Source organism: Chelonoidis abingdonii, chromosome 7, assembly GCF_003597395.2.
Source record: "Chelonoidis abingdonii isolate Lonesome George chromosome 7, CheloAbing_2.0, whole genome shotgun sequence".
Classification (NCBI taxonomy): Eukaryota; Metazoa; Chordata; order Testudines; family Testudinidae; genus Chelonoidis; species Chelonoidis abingdonii.
The window spans coordinates 8,131,345-8,145,820 of record NC_133775.1 but is presented as its reverse complement, the minus strand read 5'-3'; the positions used below and the strand labels follow the sequence as shown (position 1 = coordinate 8,145,820).

Here is a 14,476-nt window from a genome sequence, read left to right as displayed (position 1 = left end):
CAGCGTTAAACCAATTTAACCCTGCACTCATCCACACAACGAGGCCCTTAATATCGATATAAAGGGCTATTTAAACAGGTTTTGGTACTTCTCCCCGACAAGAGGAATAGCGCTGAAATCGGTATTGCCATGTCGGATTAAGGTTAGTGGGGCCGCAAATCGATGGTATTGGCCTCCGGGCGGTATCCCACAGTGCACCATTGTGACCGCTCTGGAAAGCAGTCTGAACTCGGATGCACTGGCCAGGTAGACAGGAAAAGCCCCACAAACTTTTGAATTTCATTTCCTGTTTGCCTAGCGTGGAGCTCTGATCAGCACGGGTGGCGATGCAGTCCCAAATCCAAAAAGAGCTCCAGTATGGACCGGGACGGAGAGATATCGGATCGGATCGGCTGTATGGGAACAAATCTTTCAATCACAGCCCCGTTACGAAGACGAACATGGCCAAAGCATATTTGAAAAAATTCGCAGGCTATGATGCAGATGTCCACAGCGACGAGTGCTGTTGACAAGCCGGTAAATGGAAAGCCAAAGACTCAAATGGACCTCATGGAGAAGGGAGGGGGGAACTGAGGACTCCAGCTATCCCACAGTCCCCAAAAGTATTTGCATCTTGGCTGACTCCCAATGCCTGTCGGCTCAAACACGTTGTCCGGCAGTTCATGGTATATCTCATCATTTAACTACTCCCTCCCCCCCCATGAAAGAAACGGGAAAAATGTCCTTGACTGTTTTTTCATTTACTGTCACCCTATGTCTCTCATGCGGCTGGGTCCTGAATGGGGTGCTTGCCGCTGAAGCTCACCAGCATCCCCTTATCAGCCCTGATGCGTCAACGAGTGGTACAATTAAAGATATCCGTCTTCATGTCAGCCATCAGTGCCCTTGATGGCTCGCGGGCTGGCCTCAGGTGAGTGTCGGGCAGGAGGGCGCTCTGGGTAAATAGGAATGCTCCCGGTTGATTCCCGGGCAGATGGTACAGAACGGCTGGTACCGTCCTCATCATAGCAACACTCGGGGGCTGAGCTCATCAGCTGGGCCCCCTTTTCACGTCTAAAGAAAAGTATGCTGATACTACCTGGACAGATCATAGCAGCTGGAGGGCTGCCTCCCTCTTCAATTTTTCCACTGAAAGTCAGGTCTTCTTTTCCTGCTTCTTTATTACTTCAATCAAAAATAGGGGACCTGCAAGGTAAGCCCAGGGGGTTAGGGAGCAGGATAGCATGGATGGGGTTGGTTGCAGGGGCATTCCCCTAGAATGTCATGCAGCCACAGATTTCTGGCAGGATCTGACACGAGCGGCTGGCTCTCTAGTACACTGCGTTCTCCTAGCACCTGCGCCATATTCTAGGCCAGGAACTGACTCCTCATTTTGGGGGATATGAAGCATAAAGGAGGGAATGACCCTAGTCATTCCCATTTTTGTCTTGCGCTCCGGCGCACCTCAGCGAAGGTCAGCAGGACGCACCATGAACAGCAGCAGATGGTAAGAACACTGATAACGCGTCTCTGAATCTTGCAAAGCAACTGATGCTGCTGTATAGCGCTGCAGTACACGCCTCTGATCAGCGTCATCCAGAATTCACATATGGTCGACATTGACAAAGAGGCAAAGACGAGCCTCCGCATGAGTTGCCATAGGCTATGGCTCTGCCAGGGCATCCAGAGGGAAAAGGCGGCAAAATGATTGTTCTGCCGTTGCTTTCACAGAGGAAGGAATTGAGGTGTGCGACAATTTATCTCAAACACGCGCGACACCCGTTTTTTGCACAACACATAGGCAGGTGGGATCGTTCAACGCCAGAATTCCAATGGGCAGGGGAGACTGTGGGAACTATGAGATAGCTACGGGATAGCTACCCACAGTGCAACGCTCCAGAAATCGACGGTAGCCTCGGTACATGGACGCACACCATTGAATTATTGTGCTTTGTGTGGCCGCGTGCACTCGACTTTATACAATATGTTTTACAAAGCTGGTTTATGTAAAATCGAAATAATCCTGTAGTGTAGACGTACCCTAAGATAAAAGGATTTACTCATTTGCTAAAACAGCCTGATGACCGGCTTCATTGTCTTCCCATGAAGCCATAAATTTACTTTTAACTATTAGAGGAACTGCAAATGGGGAAATGTGAATCTTTTCCTCCAAGCTCCCCTTTTCCACTGGCTCTGTCTTGAAAAGTCATCATTTGAGAACACAAAAATAAAACCTCATACCACTCCTGAGCTGTCTCTGCACAAGGGGTTTCCTGTCTCTTACCACCATATTGAGCCATTTCTCCTTCACACGCTCACCCAGACTTGACAGGATGTGCTGCGTTTGCTTGAGCAGACGTTGCTAGTTCTGCAGGTGAGTGGATGGACTAGCACAGGCTGTGTTGAACAATGGTAAAGCAAGTCTCTGTGACTCCACTCTCCCTGCCCAAAAAGACTATCGCATTTAGGAAGGCAGGTGGGAGTGAGACCCATTGGGAACAAACAGGAAGGCAGGACATCAGGCAGGATGGGATCTTTTATTTTTGGTAGACTTATAACTGGCTTTCAGATAAAAGCACTGCTTCTTATTCTCTCTATTCATGGTCACATCACCTTTCTTCACTTAAATAAGCAGAGAATTGCTTTTTGACATTTATTATGTATCATTAATTTGTGTTGCACTATTACCTGAGGCACCATAATTCAGGGTGCTCTGTAACACCCGGTAGAAAGATACTTCTTGCCCTAGAGAGCTCAAAATCTAGGTTGCGATAGGAGGCAACAGGTAAGTGAGGCAAATGAGGAGGGGAGGACAAGATAATAGTAAAGCAATCAAATTAGCATACAGGAAATGGAGGTCTTGGCCCAGGTCTCCACTTCTGTCCAAATTTGTTATACTTACAGAAGGGTCTCTAATTCCTGTTATTCCAGAGAGCAAGGGCCTAATGTCTCTAACCTTTCCAAAAAACCACAGTCCTTGAGATCAAGTGCAGCATCAGCCAACTGTGTTTTGCTAGTTCTTGTATCTATAGTGCCTTCTTAAAATACCGTGACCAAAACTCTGAAGAATATTCCAAAGCGGGCTACGACAGCTCTAATTACGATGTGTGGAAAACTAGAGCTGGACGAAATATTTAATCTGACACTCTTTTGCCAAAACATAGAGATTTAGGTGGACCAAAACATTTTGTGGATTTGTTGATTTTTGGCAAATTGTTTCAGTTGAGAACAAGGAAAAAACAAAGTGTTGAAATGAACTATTTTGGCTTAATTGAAATGAAATATTTAGACTAGGGGGTGGGGGCTGGCTTCACCAGGAGACATAGGTACCATTCACAAAACGGAAAAGGAGGCAATGTCCATGTCCCACTTATATGGAGTAGCTCAGTGGTTAGAGCAGGCACCTGGGAGACTCTGGTTCAAATCCCCACTCTGGAAGGACGACTCAGGTCTCCTACCTTCCAGGTGAATGCCTTAATCACTAGGCTTTAAAGTGTTCTGGGTGGGGCTCTCAGTCATCTCCTGTTGAAGCTGTTCCACATAGTGTATCTGTTGGGCCAGAGGGAGTGAGAACAACTCTAAACTATAATCCTAGTGGTTATGGCTCTCACGTGGGTGTTCCAGTCCCTGCTTCTATGAATATTTATTTGATTTGTTTTGTTTTTCTTTTTTGGACCTACTAGCAAACCAAGAACTCAGTTATTCAGACAGCTCTATGGTCACCATCTTCCTGTTTACATTTGATGCATCATCTTATGCCGTCCAAAATTTAATTTGGTTCTGGCAAACATTTCAGGGTTTATCACTGCACCTGATTCCTTCTGCTCAGTGCTTTGTAGAGTGTGCCTGCTGGGGGCAGAGTCAGATTTCCTGTTTACACATGCACCCTCATTACCTTCTATTTTTCCGTGATAAATAGTGTTAGCCTTTCCACAGTCTTAGGCCATTCAGCTTGCTCTCCATTTTATTTCTCTTTTCCTTTATATTCATTGTCCTGTTTCCCAGTTTTGCGTTCTGGACCAATTTGATTATATTAACGGAATACGTGAAAGGTAATTGTTCACTAATCCTCGCAGCAGTTGGCTTCTGCTGAAAATATCTTCTGGCTTCGACTCTGTACAGTCCTTTCTTCTATACCTACCCAGTAGGTGTGGGTAAGCAAGGGAAGGGTGTGACACTACACCCCCATATTCTTCATAAAGATGTTGTTATGATTATGGCATAACTGATGTATTTTTTACAAGATAGGTCATGTGATGTATCATTGAAAAAGTTATGATTTACTGAATAAGATCATCCTACTTGTAGGCATGTGTCATTTTTGTATCTGAAGTTAGGAATATTGTTTTTGCATATATTACAAATATGTTTGCACCTGGGGAATGCCTATTAGGCAGCATGCAATCAGTCTAGATGGCTGGTTGGGAAGGACCATTAGGGAGAACAATAGGTTTTAGAAGGGGAAGCCCTCCCGTGGACACTGCAAACAGCCTGTGAATCATGGCTGTGGGGTCCTACAGGCACATGTGACCAAGTCACCTGATACTGGACTCCATGATAATACTAGTGTTTTTCCACTGACCGGGCATGGGAATCAAACTGGGTGACAAAGGGTTCCTACCATATGTTAAAACTGTTTAAGACAGGAGAGTGACATCATCGTGGTTCCTTCTTCATTGGCTCCCCGCCCAGGATGACTGCTGTAAACACCTAAGAAACAGAAAGACTGAGCTGGGGGAGAGGGGCTGAACCCAGGCTAGAGGGCTGTCTAGCCTGTGCAAGGAATAACTGGAGTTTTAAGTTGCAAGCAAGGGCAGCTTGCCTTCAAGACACACTGCAATCTGCCTAAAACAGCATTTAGGGTGAGAATTTGCTACACATCTCCAATTTCTTTAGTATATTAAGCTTAGATTGTGTGTTTGTTTTATTTACTAGGTAATTTGCTTTGATCTGTTTGCTTTCTCTTATAATCATTTAAAAACTATCTTTTGTAGTTAATAAACTTGTTTTGTTTTGTCTAAGACCAGTGAGTGGAAAACATAACGGTGGGGCAGAAAGCTGTATACATTCCTCTCCACGTTGAGGGAGGGGGTGAATTTCATGAGCTTACGCTGTATAAATCTCTGTGCAGCGCAAGACGGTATAATTTTGGATTTACTCTCTAGAGTGGAGTGCACTTGAGTACTGGGCAGTTCCTTAGCTGAGCCTTCCCCTGCAGCTGTGTGAAGCTGCACCTAGGTATGCCCCTAGCTGTACATGTGCTAGTAAAGTTCAGTCTGAAGCCTGAGGAAGGGCTTGACAGGCTGCCCAACAATACAGTGGAGTGGGAACCCAGACTGGTGGGTCAGACAGGCCAGTGGTATCCCAGTTCTAAGTGGCACCCCGTGGGGGTGGGGGACCCGTCACAAAGGGATTCCTACCTTCTAGTCTTGGTTGTTCTACTGACTTTCAGTGGGTATTATGCTACTTACCTTTTGCACAGGGGACTAATTCTTTAATGTTTGTTAAGCACTCGGAAGATGGAGAATCCTAAGTAGTTACTTTTTAAGACTTTCTCTACAGAGTCAGTAAATACTAGGGTGATCAGATAGCAAGTGTGAAATATTGGGACAGGGTGGGGGGTAATAGGAGCCCATATTTAAAAAAACAAAACAGAACCCAAATATCGGGACTGTCCCTATAAAATCAGGACATCTGGTCACCCTAGTAAATACATCATAGTTACCTTGACGTCCATTAAACTAAAGACATACCCTTCTCCTGAGCCCCACATACCCCTTCTGCAAGATACAAATGTAGTGCTGCCACCAGCATGCTTCCTAGCACTCAGCCCTGTGTGTGTATATTAAGCATGAGTGACTAGCATCATCTGCACAGGCCCTTGGATGTACAACTCCCAGAAATTCTTTCCAGTTTATTACCTGAAAATTATTAGCTGAGTTCCAGTGATTTTAATTAAAACTGATCATAAGTAGTATGTGGTTCATTACACTTTTTCCTTTCTCTCCCTCGAGAAATGTAAGCAGTTTCATAGTCATTTACTAAATGAAAGGAAACTATTTCTAAATGAAACTATTGTAATCAGAAACCGGGCTAATGAGAATTTGATTTCTGTTTTTTAGGATGAGAGTAACTCATCAAAAGGAGACTCAAGTAAGACAAGAGACATTTCGTGTAAAGACTCATTATGTGACAGTGAACTACAGAGCAGGTGTGAAGTTTGGTTACTACTATATATGCTGTCCTGTCTGGTAATTGGTATAGAAATAACATGTACACCACATTGCTCATATCTAGCTGCAAAATGGATACTTAAATAATTCATTTTCTATTTTAAATTATGCATTATGCTGTAAAATGGCCAAATGCTTCTCTGAGTTAGTCCTACTAAGATTTACCTAAAAGCAAAATACAGTTAATTATCATTGTGTCTTCCATACTACTATGACTGACACTGTCAGTCTAACCGTCATTAATCCCTATTTTCAGGATGTACATGGTCATAAAAACGATCCTTGGGCAGTAATTTGGATTTTATTTCAGCCGGAGAGCAAATTTTCCATTTTTTTAAAAAAGTATTTGGTTATCTTTTAAATTATAGAAATGTGAAAATTGATGCTTAGTAGTTAGACAGCTTTTCCCAGGCATGTAACTGAGAGGATTTTTTTTTTTTAAATTTAAGATCGTGTCGTACTCTATATGCTTCATCTGTGAAAGGGTGGATTAAACACAGTATTAGGTAGTTTAGTGTATATATTTCAGATGAGACCTCAAAAACTGAGGTCCTATTTAATTTACATTGGCTTGTTATCTTCTGACACTCTTCATCTGAAGAAGCTCTTGCTCCAGCATTCCCACTCACAGTGCATTGGTTCATTGCCATCCTGTATCCTAGAAATGGTTGCAGTTGCGGGGGTGGAGGGGTGATGAAAGGGTGTTGGTGATAGTTTGTGAAACATTTTGGGATTTCTGAGGATGAAAGGCACTATGTACATATGAAACGTGATTAGGTCTATGTACCTTTGCTTTTTGTTTTTAAAAAGAAAAAAAAACCTCCAGAATTGCAGTGCTAAATCTAGGTGGATTTGATCTAAAATAGCTATGTTTTGACACTTAAATGTGATGCAAACTTTCACAATGACTGCCAAGTCGTCATTGTATGTGCAGTCAGGAAGAACATTCATATTGTGCAGCGTAGTGCACTTGTAACATTTAGTAGTTTGCTATTGACATTGTTTAAAAAACCCTACATTTTAATTTCTGCAATTAGGGTGTAACTAAGGGTTACAAATACAGTCATACTCGCTTCTGTCAAAGAGCACTTATCTCTTTATTAAGTTTTAGAGCAATTGCTATGTAAGTTGTTGGTAATACTTCTGTACTTACTTAGGATAAAGGAGTGGCAGTATCCCTTATGTTCCCTTACCCTGACAGTTGAAGCAAACAAAGCATCTGTGTGTTTGTGTACACACGTCTCTGTATTGAGGCAGCTTTGAGACTTTAAGATTGGTATTGAAACTTTAAGCCTTGAAGAGGGAAAAAAAATAATCTCAGTACTACAGCATCAAGGAATGACGGGATATGAAATGAGCACTCAAGTTGGAAAAGTACTGCATCTTGGGGTTAGACACTGGCAACACTAATTCCACTCCACAAAAGGCAAAGAGACATGAGAACTCAAGGATGATCTGACTGCTCAGGATTTGCACAGTTCTTGTCAACAGGATACAAGGACAGAGACAGAGTTCAGAGGAGGACATGGTACTGCCGACAAAATGTTTGCAGTAAAGTAGATGATTGAAAACCACTGGGAGTATGGAAAAAGTCCATGTTGTGTGAAATATTTAGTGTATGGTTCACTCTGAAAAGAACTTCTGGGACTCATAAAGGAGATGTATGAGGGAATAAAAGCCCATGACAGGTATTTCAGAGTGGGGAGTTGTGTGCAGAAATCCTGCTATTAATGATTTGTGTGTGTAATTCCCAGGTCACTTAGCTCAGATTGTCAGGACGGTTTCCAGTTAAGACAGGAGACTGGCTTTTCTGTAATATGGCTGTCTTTGTCCATACCAGTGCTGAATATCTCATGAGCAAGGAGCGACTAACGGAAATATACCAAAAATAAAAAAGCTTTAAGGCTTTGTCATGACCTTGATATGGAATTTTCATTCTTGATGAGTCAGCCATGTTTGACGCTGTGATGGTTTTTGAATGGAGGCACATGAGGAACTTGAGTTTTTCTGGCCCAAATTACATTTTTAGTAGAAGGAAGTGCAAATACAGACTATAGGGAGCAATCTGTCTAAATAAGGAAGTAGAAGTGTTGCTTGAGTTGTATACATGAAGGTGGATGCATTGTCCTAATAGGATATTTATTTGCTGGGCTGCGGTCTGTGACTTCTCTTCGGGAGGGTAGATAGTAGGATGGGCTGTGGAAAAGAAAATAGAAATCTGGTATCTTGACCTAGCCCCAAATCCTGGAGGCCTCCAATTCTATAGAACTGTTCAAATTCAATATGGGACTATGAGGATCCCTTGTTGATTTTTTACAAGTCAAAGCTGTAAAGTGCAGTTCTACCTGGATGGTAAGGAAAGGTATGTTTAATTTACTGCAAATAGTCAATTGATTTAAAATACCTGGGCCTGTTTTTGTGGAGGGGATTAAGTGTCAAGATGGCCTTTATGCATTTTCAGCCTTGTGCCCACAATTGTGGGCACAGCTGATGCCATTTTTCACCCAACTCCCTGTTTCTATAGCATGTAGACTGGCTTCCAAATTACATTGTTTGTGCCCCAGCATATAACTGTAAGTGGAAGATTATACCTTCGGTTTATCATGCGCAAAAAGTGAGACCAGGGTTTAGTGATCTGGCCCTAAATCTCTCATCCTTCCCCACCTCATTCCCATTGTTTTAAGTGTACCTTTCAGTGGAAACCTCAGTACAAGATGCTGTAGCTAGCTAAAAATACCCTCATGAATAATGTCACGTACGTTGGTTCACTCATTGTTTAATACATATTAACTTCAAGACAGAATATTAAGACCTGGAAATTCCGTCACCCTGCTGGAGTGGTGTGACGTGACTTGATCAGTATATGCATAAGCAACACGTTTTTGAAATATACCTGTAAAATCAAATCTTACTTCTATTTTCCAGGCAAAAATGGCCACCAGTAAACTTCACATGGTCCAGTTTATTTTCCCATCCAGAAGATGGTAGGGTTGGGATCTGAACCTTTAGAGAACAGGGGTAATCAATTCAAAAACACCTAACTCATTTAGATGTATTTGAAAAATTTACCCCAGAACTGATTGTAACCTTTTTTAATTTTTGATGATCTAATTTCAAATATAATATAATATAAAATCAGACTGGTTGGTTGTATTATAATGCAATCATTTATTTCAAAGGTTCTAACATAAAGCAAACAATCCATGAAGCTTAGATATATAAATGCATTAAAATCTGTCAGTGCTTGGTAATGAAGACTTTCAGAGGATAAATTCTACTTGATAGTTCTAGGAAAATGAATTCTGGAAGCTACTAGTATATGAAAATCTTTTCTTACAAATATTAAAACACTGACACATAATGGGAAGAAACAAGTAACATTCCAGTGCCATTATATCATCATGTATTTGGTAAAATACATTTTTAACTTGAGATGGTGAGGATAGAACACATTATAGCTGCAGCTGCAGTCATTTAATTTACCTTGAATAGATTGTCTTCATATTGAAATAGCTGCTTATAGTTCCATTTTGACCTTCAGAGGACACACACATCCTATGTAGCTGCTGCACAGGGCTCAATGCCTAGTCACACTGCCAATCAAAATACTGTAAAGCGACCACCTTCTGTTCCAAAATGAATTCTGCCTCTATTGCAAAGGTATTTATAAAGTGTACTTGGTTACATGAACTAAGTCTTCTGTATTTTAATAACATGAGCTTCTGTTTCTTAGAATAATTGCGGTATAATCATATTTCGACTTGTAAAATGTCACTTTCTCAGCACTGTATCTGAGTTCACACTACATTTTCAGACTCATGTTTCCTCCTCTCCTCAGACTGATCATTTTTGGCTTTGCTTATGTTAACAGTTCATCAGCTCAGCAGAACACCACCGTTCACTTGGATAATGGTGAATATTGGTCCAACCGTGCAGCTGTGTACAAAGGAAAACCCCACAGAGCTGTCTTTGAAGACAGCTTGGAGAAAATATACAGAAACATGTACAAAAAAGCTTGTGGCACCATTTCAAAAAGAAAAATACATTCCTGATAGCAATACAACCAGAAATGTACAGTGCACAAGGTTATTATTTTTAATGAGAATTATTTTTGTGTAACAAATCTTTGTACTCTATTTTTTAACAGGGAATGTTCACTGGGAAGAACTTTTATGGGCTAGTGGGGCTTTGAGGCTGGGACCCCAAAAGCAAAATGTTAAAATAAAAAGAAAATCCGAAACAATTAAAGTTAAACAGGTGCATTGTTCTCTTAAGAAGCTAGGATGGTGCTATTTCACCCACCCCTTCTTCATCCTTTTCAGTTCTGAAGCAGGCACTGAGTAAAGTGGATGTTCCTATCCATCATCAATGCAGGCTTTGATTGCAGCCAGCTCTGTTTTAGTTATTAGCAATTTAAATATAAGCGGTTGAAAGTGAAACCTGCCCCAGTGTTTAAAGAGCTAGTGAGATGATCATAGTACGATACTATTTATTCGGAGGCATTTTTTTAGAAGGAGAATGTCTGCTCATTCCAGGTGTAGAAATGGAGAAGGGAAAAATTCTGATAGTTAACTCTTGTAGCTGTGTTTAAAGTGTTTCTCAGCACTCCCAGCCATGACATTTCTATTAATGTCAAGCTCTTTTGAAAATAACTATCTATATATTGTAAGAAAACGTCTCTTCTTCTTTTTCATGCATCCCAATGTAACGATCTCTAAAAGTTTCCAGGATCACTTTTGGAGCTCGTCAGCTAGAGCCAGATGCCCCATGCAAGCATTATGAAGTTCCTGCATCACAATCTCACCATATTTGGAGCCCATCCTTACTAGCCTGCTGGGGATGTCTTGGCAGAAATTGCATCTTTTTGTTAAAGGCCACCAAATGTTCGGCAGTAGTTGGATGCTCTCCCTGGAGCGGGAACCTTTTCAGCCTCACATTGAACAGCGCCCACATTAACAGACATGGGCAAGCTGCCCATCTGAGTGATTTAAAAGGGCAAGCATGTCCATCTCCTGCTTGTTTCTCCCATTTCAAAAGGAAATGTGTATCCTGGTGCATTCGCTACAGAAGCAGGCAGCTGGGACAGATTTAGTTATACTGGTGCCATCTTATATCTTGCTTTTGGACAAAGGATAAAACTAGTTGTACAGATGGCAGAAATCTAGGACTGTCCTGCCAACATACGGGGATAGACTAAATGTTGGCATACTGCAATCCGTGCTTTAATACTAAGATAACCTAATTGATTTAAGGAAGCAGCCGGTGAACGAGTAAGTCAGGTGGAGAACACACTGAAAAGCTGTGCAGCGCAGCTTCGGGAAAGGGGGCTTTTGAAGGAAATGTACTGAATACAGGCATTTCTGCTCCTGGTAACAGCTAAACCAATCGCTGGATTAACAGCTCCATGTTCCTGGCCTTGATCATGCTTGGCCCTTGCAGTGCTTTAGATTTTCAGAGTGCAAAACAAAGATTAACCAGTTATTTAATCCTCTCAACAGCCTACAATGTAGAGAAGCATTATTAAGTCGCTTTTTAGAGCTGGACATGTACAGCACAGACTTATCCAAAGCTTGGTACTCACTAGCACAGCAGGGTTTAGAATGTACAAGTTTCTGGATCCTAGCCCTGTGCTCAACCATTAAACTGGGCTGCTTTTCTGTGGCTCCGGTCCCTATTGGTCTGTACTACAATAGTTTCTTAATAGATAAAATTGACCAATGAAAAGATGGCAGGAAGAAACCAGGAAGACCACTTAGGCATCATGAAAAGCCAAGGCAGAATTTGATTGGCTCTCTGCCAGCATGTGACCTAGAGTTACCCAACCAAAATCTACATTGCAAGTGCAAGTTGAAATGATTTCCTGATGTGAAGGAGCACTCAGCCGTGAGTCCTGTCTTCCTGCCCATGCAGTCAACCCCTCCTTGTTCAGTACACCCTCCTGGCCTGACCCAAGTGTCATAGCTAACTGAAAACTGTAAGCATACACTTTACTACTGTTCAGGTAACCGGAGCAAAGCTGGTGTTTGCCCTAGGCATCCTAGACCTGCAGGACATGAAGCGTGTGCTGTGTATGCCTCACCTTGACTGCTTCCTTTGTAGCAGCCGCAAGGATCCTTCACAGTCTCAGCAGGACAGGGGTAATTGTGGTGTAGGGACTAAGAATATTTTGGATATCACCTGCTATCCTTTGTTTTGCACCTTGGCCCATTCTCTCTCCATGAGTGCTACTCACCACTACCCATCTCTGGTGGTTCAGTCAATTAGTTACTAATTTGAGCCCGATTAAACACATGGGAGGTGCTGAACATACAGAGTTGCCATGTCCTTGTGCGTGAGACTGGAGACCCCAGCCCCACATGTGCAACCATAAAATTGAGGAATGGGGGAAGACGGGAGAGAGACCCACTATGAGAAGCCAGGATAATGAGTTGGAGGATAGAAAGAAAGTGTGGGCTAAAGGGACAGGAGTTTGGTGAAAAAGATGAGGCTGTAATTTAAGTTCCATTTTAGCTTGATTGACAGGTGGCAATCCTGCTTCTTTAAATTTTGGGGGAAACCTGCAGGCTTGCTTAGTCTGGGCTTCCTTTAGGAAGAATGAGAAAGGAAAAGAAGCGCTCATATTTGAATTTTGCTGGATAGGAATATTCTCCATATGAAGTTTTGCTATATAATGTAACTTGTGCTATAAATTGAACGGCCACCCTTTGGCCCTGCTCCTATCGTGTGTAGATGTGTTGCCTCTTAGAATCAGCTAGTATCATCAGTATCAGCTAACCACCTCTCTGATAGCAGGATTGTGCTTGTAATATGTACACCATGATATAGCTACGGGTTTTCTTCCAAACTCTGTATTGGAATCCATTTCTGTTGTTAGGGGGAAACTTGTATGCAAAATGTGACTTAAGAGTCAAGTTACACAGCTCTGTCCACTTGAAATCTGCAAGCCACTTTTAGAACAAGTGTTTGGCCCCCTCTCCTGTTCGTGTGCTTGGCTAACCTTCTATTAATATGCATATAGCTCAAGTGCAGAGAAGACTGATTCTCCTCTGCTACTGCAGTGTGTGATAAGTATAGTCTCAGGCAGTGAACCAACATAGTAATAAACAGTGATTGTTTAGTGCACCTTGCCTTCTGATACAATTTAAATCCCTTCTATCAAATGCAAATTTCTAAGTTCCTGAGCAGAGCTTTAAATGGCATTTTCTTGCTCAATCCTTATCTTTTGCCATCTACAAAGTGGTGTGTTAGGGACAGCAGGATGGCATAATTCCACCACCACCATTTTACCTTCTAAAGGAAAACTGCCTATTCAAATCTAGAAATAATAGGCTAGATTAAGAGAGAATTAGAGTTTATTGCATCAGTCTTTATTTCTTTTTTTCCTCCCCTGGACTGTCATAGCCTAGGAGTATTCTAACCAGACTTTATTTGCCTTTTTGGTATTGTGTGTGACACAAAATGTAATCAGCGTAATATTTTAACCACTTTTCTTTTAGTAAGTCAAACTGAGGCTACTTTTGTCTCAACTCCCACTGGGGCAGAAACTTTAATTTGTGCAAATACAAACAGTGGGTCGCAATCACAAGTCAGGCTCTTTGCTAAATAGCAGTCACTTTAAAAAATCCCTCTGCATTGCCTTGTAGTTATTAAGAGGTGGAAGTGTCAAGCTGTTTAAGGATCAGCATTATCTAGCTTCCCAGCTAGAAGGATAGAAGCCTCGGCTTGGTACCTTGAGAATGTCAGATGGAGCGGACGATGTGGAACGCCTCAGGTAATGAAGACACTGAGAATTTTTAGGCTCAAAATTTGAACTTCTTTAAACTCATTTGATGAGGAAAGTGCTCCAGGTTCTCTGAACTGTGTGTGTTTTGGGTTTTTATAGACTAGCTCTCCAAGATTTCTTCACCTGAAATTTTCAGTGAGTGACCAGAAAATTAGCTTCTTTTAACAGATTTCTTAGTCTTCTTTGAGGTGTGTCCCTGTGGGTGCCTCACTTCAGGTGCATGTGCACCTGTGCCTCTGATCAGAGATTTTTGGTAGCAGTGCCCATTCAGACTTCGCCTGCACCCTACACATCCGCATGCCCCATTCTGAGGCTATATAGGGCTGTGTGAGTGCAGCGCCTTCGGTCCTTTCTCACCCACCTTCCCTTCACAAGCTCCTGGCCATATTGCAGACTTCTACTTCAGCACAAGTGGCACTGCCAATTAATGATGCTCTCCTTGAGTCACCCCAGACCATCTGGAAAACTCCAGCAGTGGCAC

At 42.1% G+C, this 14,476-nt stretch overlaps 1 protein-coding gene across 1 annotated transcript in view; it reads left to right on the top strand.

Moving 5' to 3' along the window:
• The window catches only part of SPATA6 (spermatogenesis associated 6), a 56,804-nt gene extending 42,661 nt beyond the window's left edge, over positions 1–14,143 (top strand). Inside the window, exons 12-13 of the mRNA XM_075068242.1 lie at positions 6,102–6,190; positions 10,084–14,143. Of these exons, the coding sequence (XP_074924343.1) occupies positions 6,102–6,190; positions 10,084–10,264 (270 nt within the window). The 3' untranslated portion in view covers positions 10,265–14,143. The remainder of the gene's footprint in view (positions 1–6,101; positions 6,191–10,083) is intronic.
• Positions 14,144–14,476: the final 333 nt, after the last annotated feature.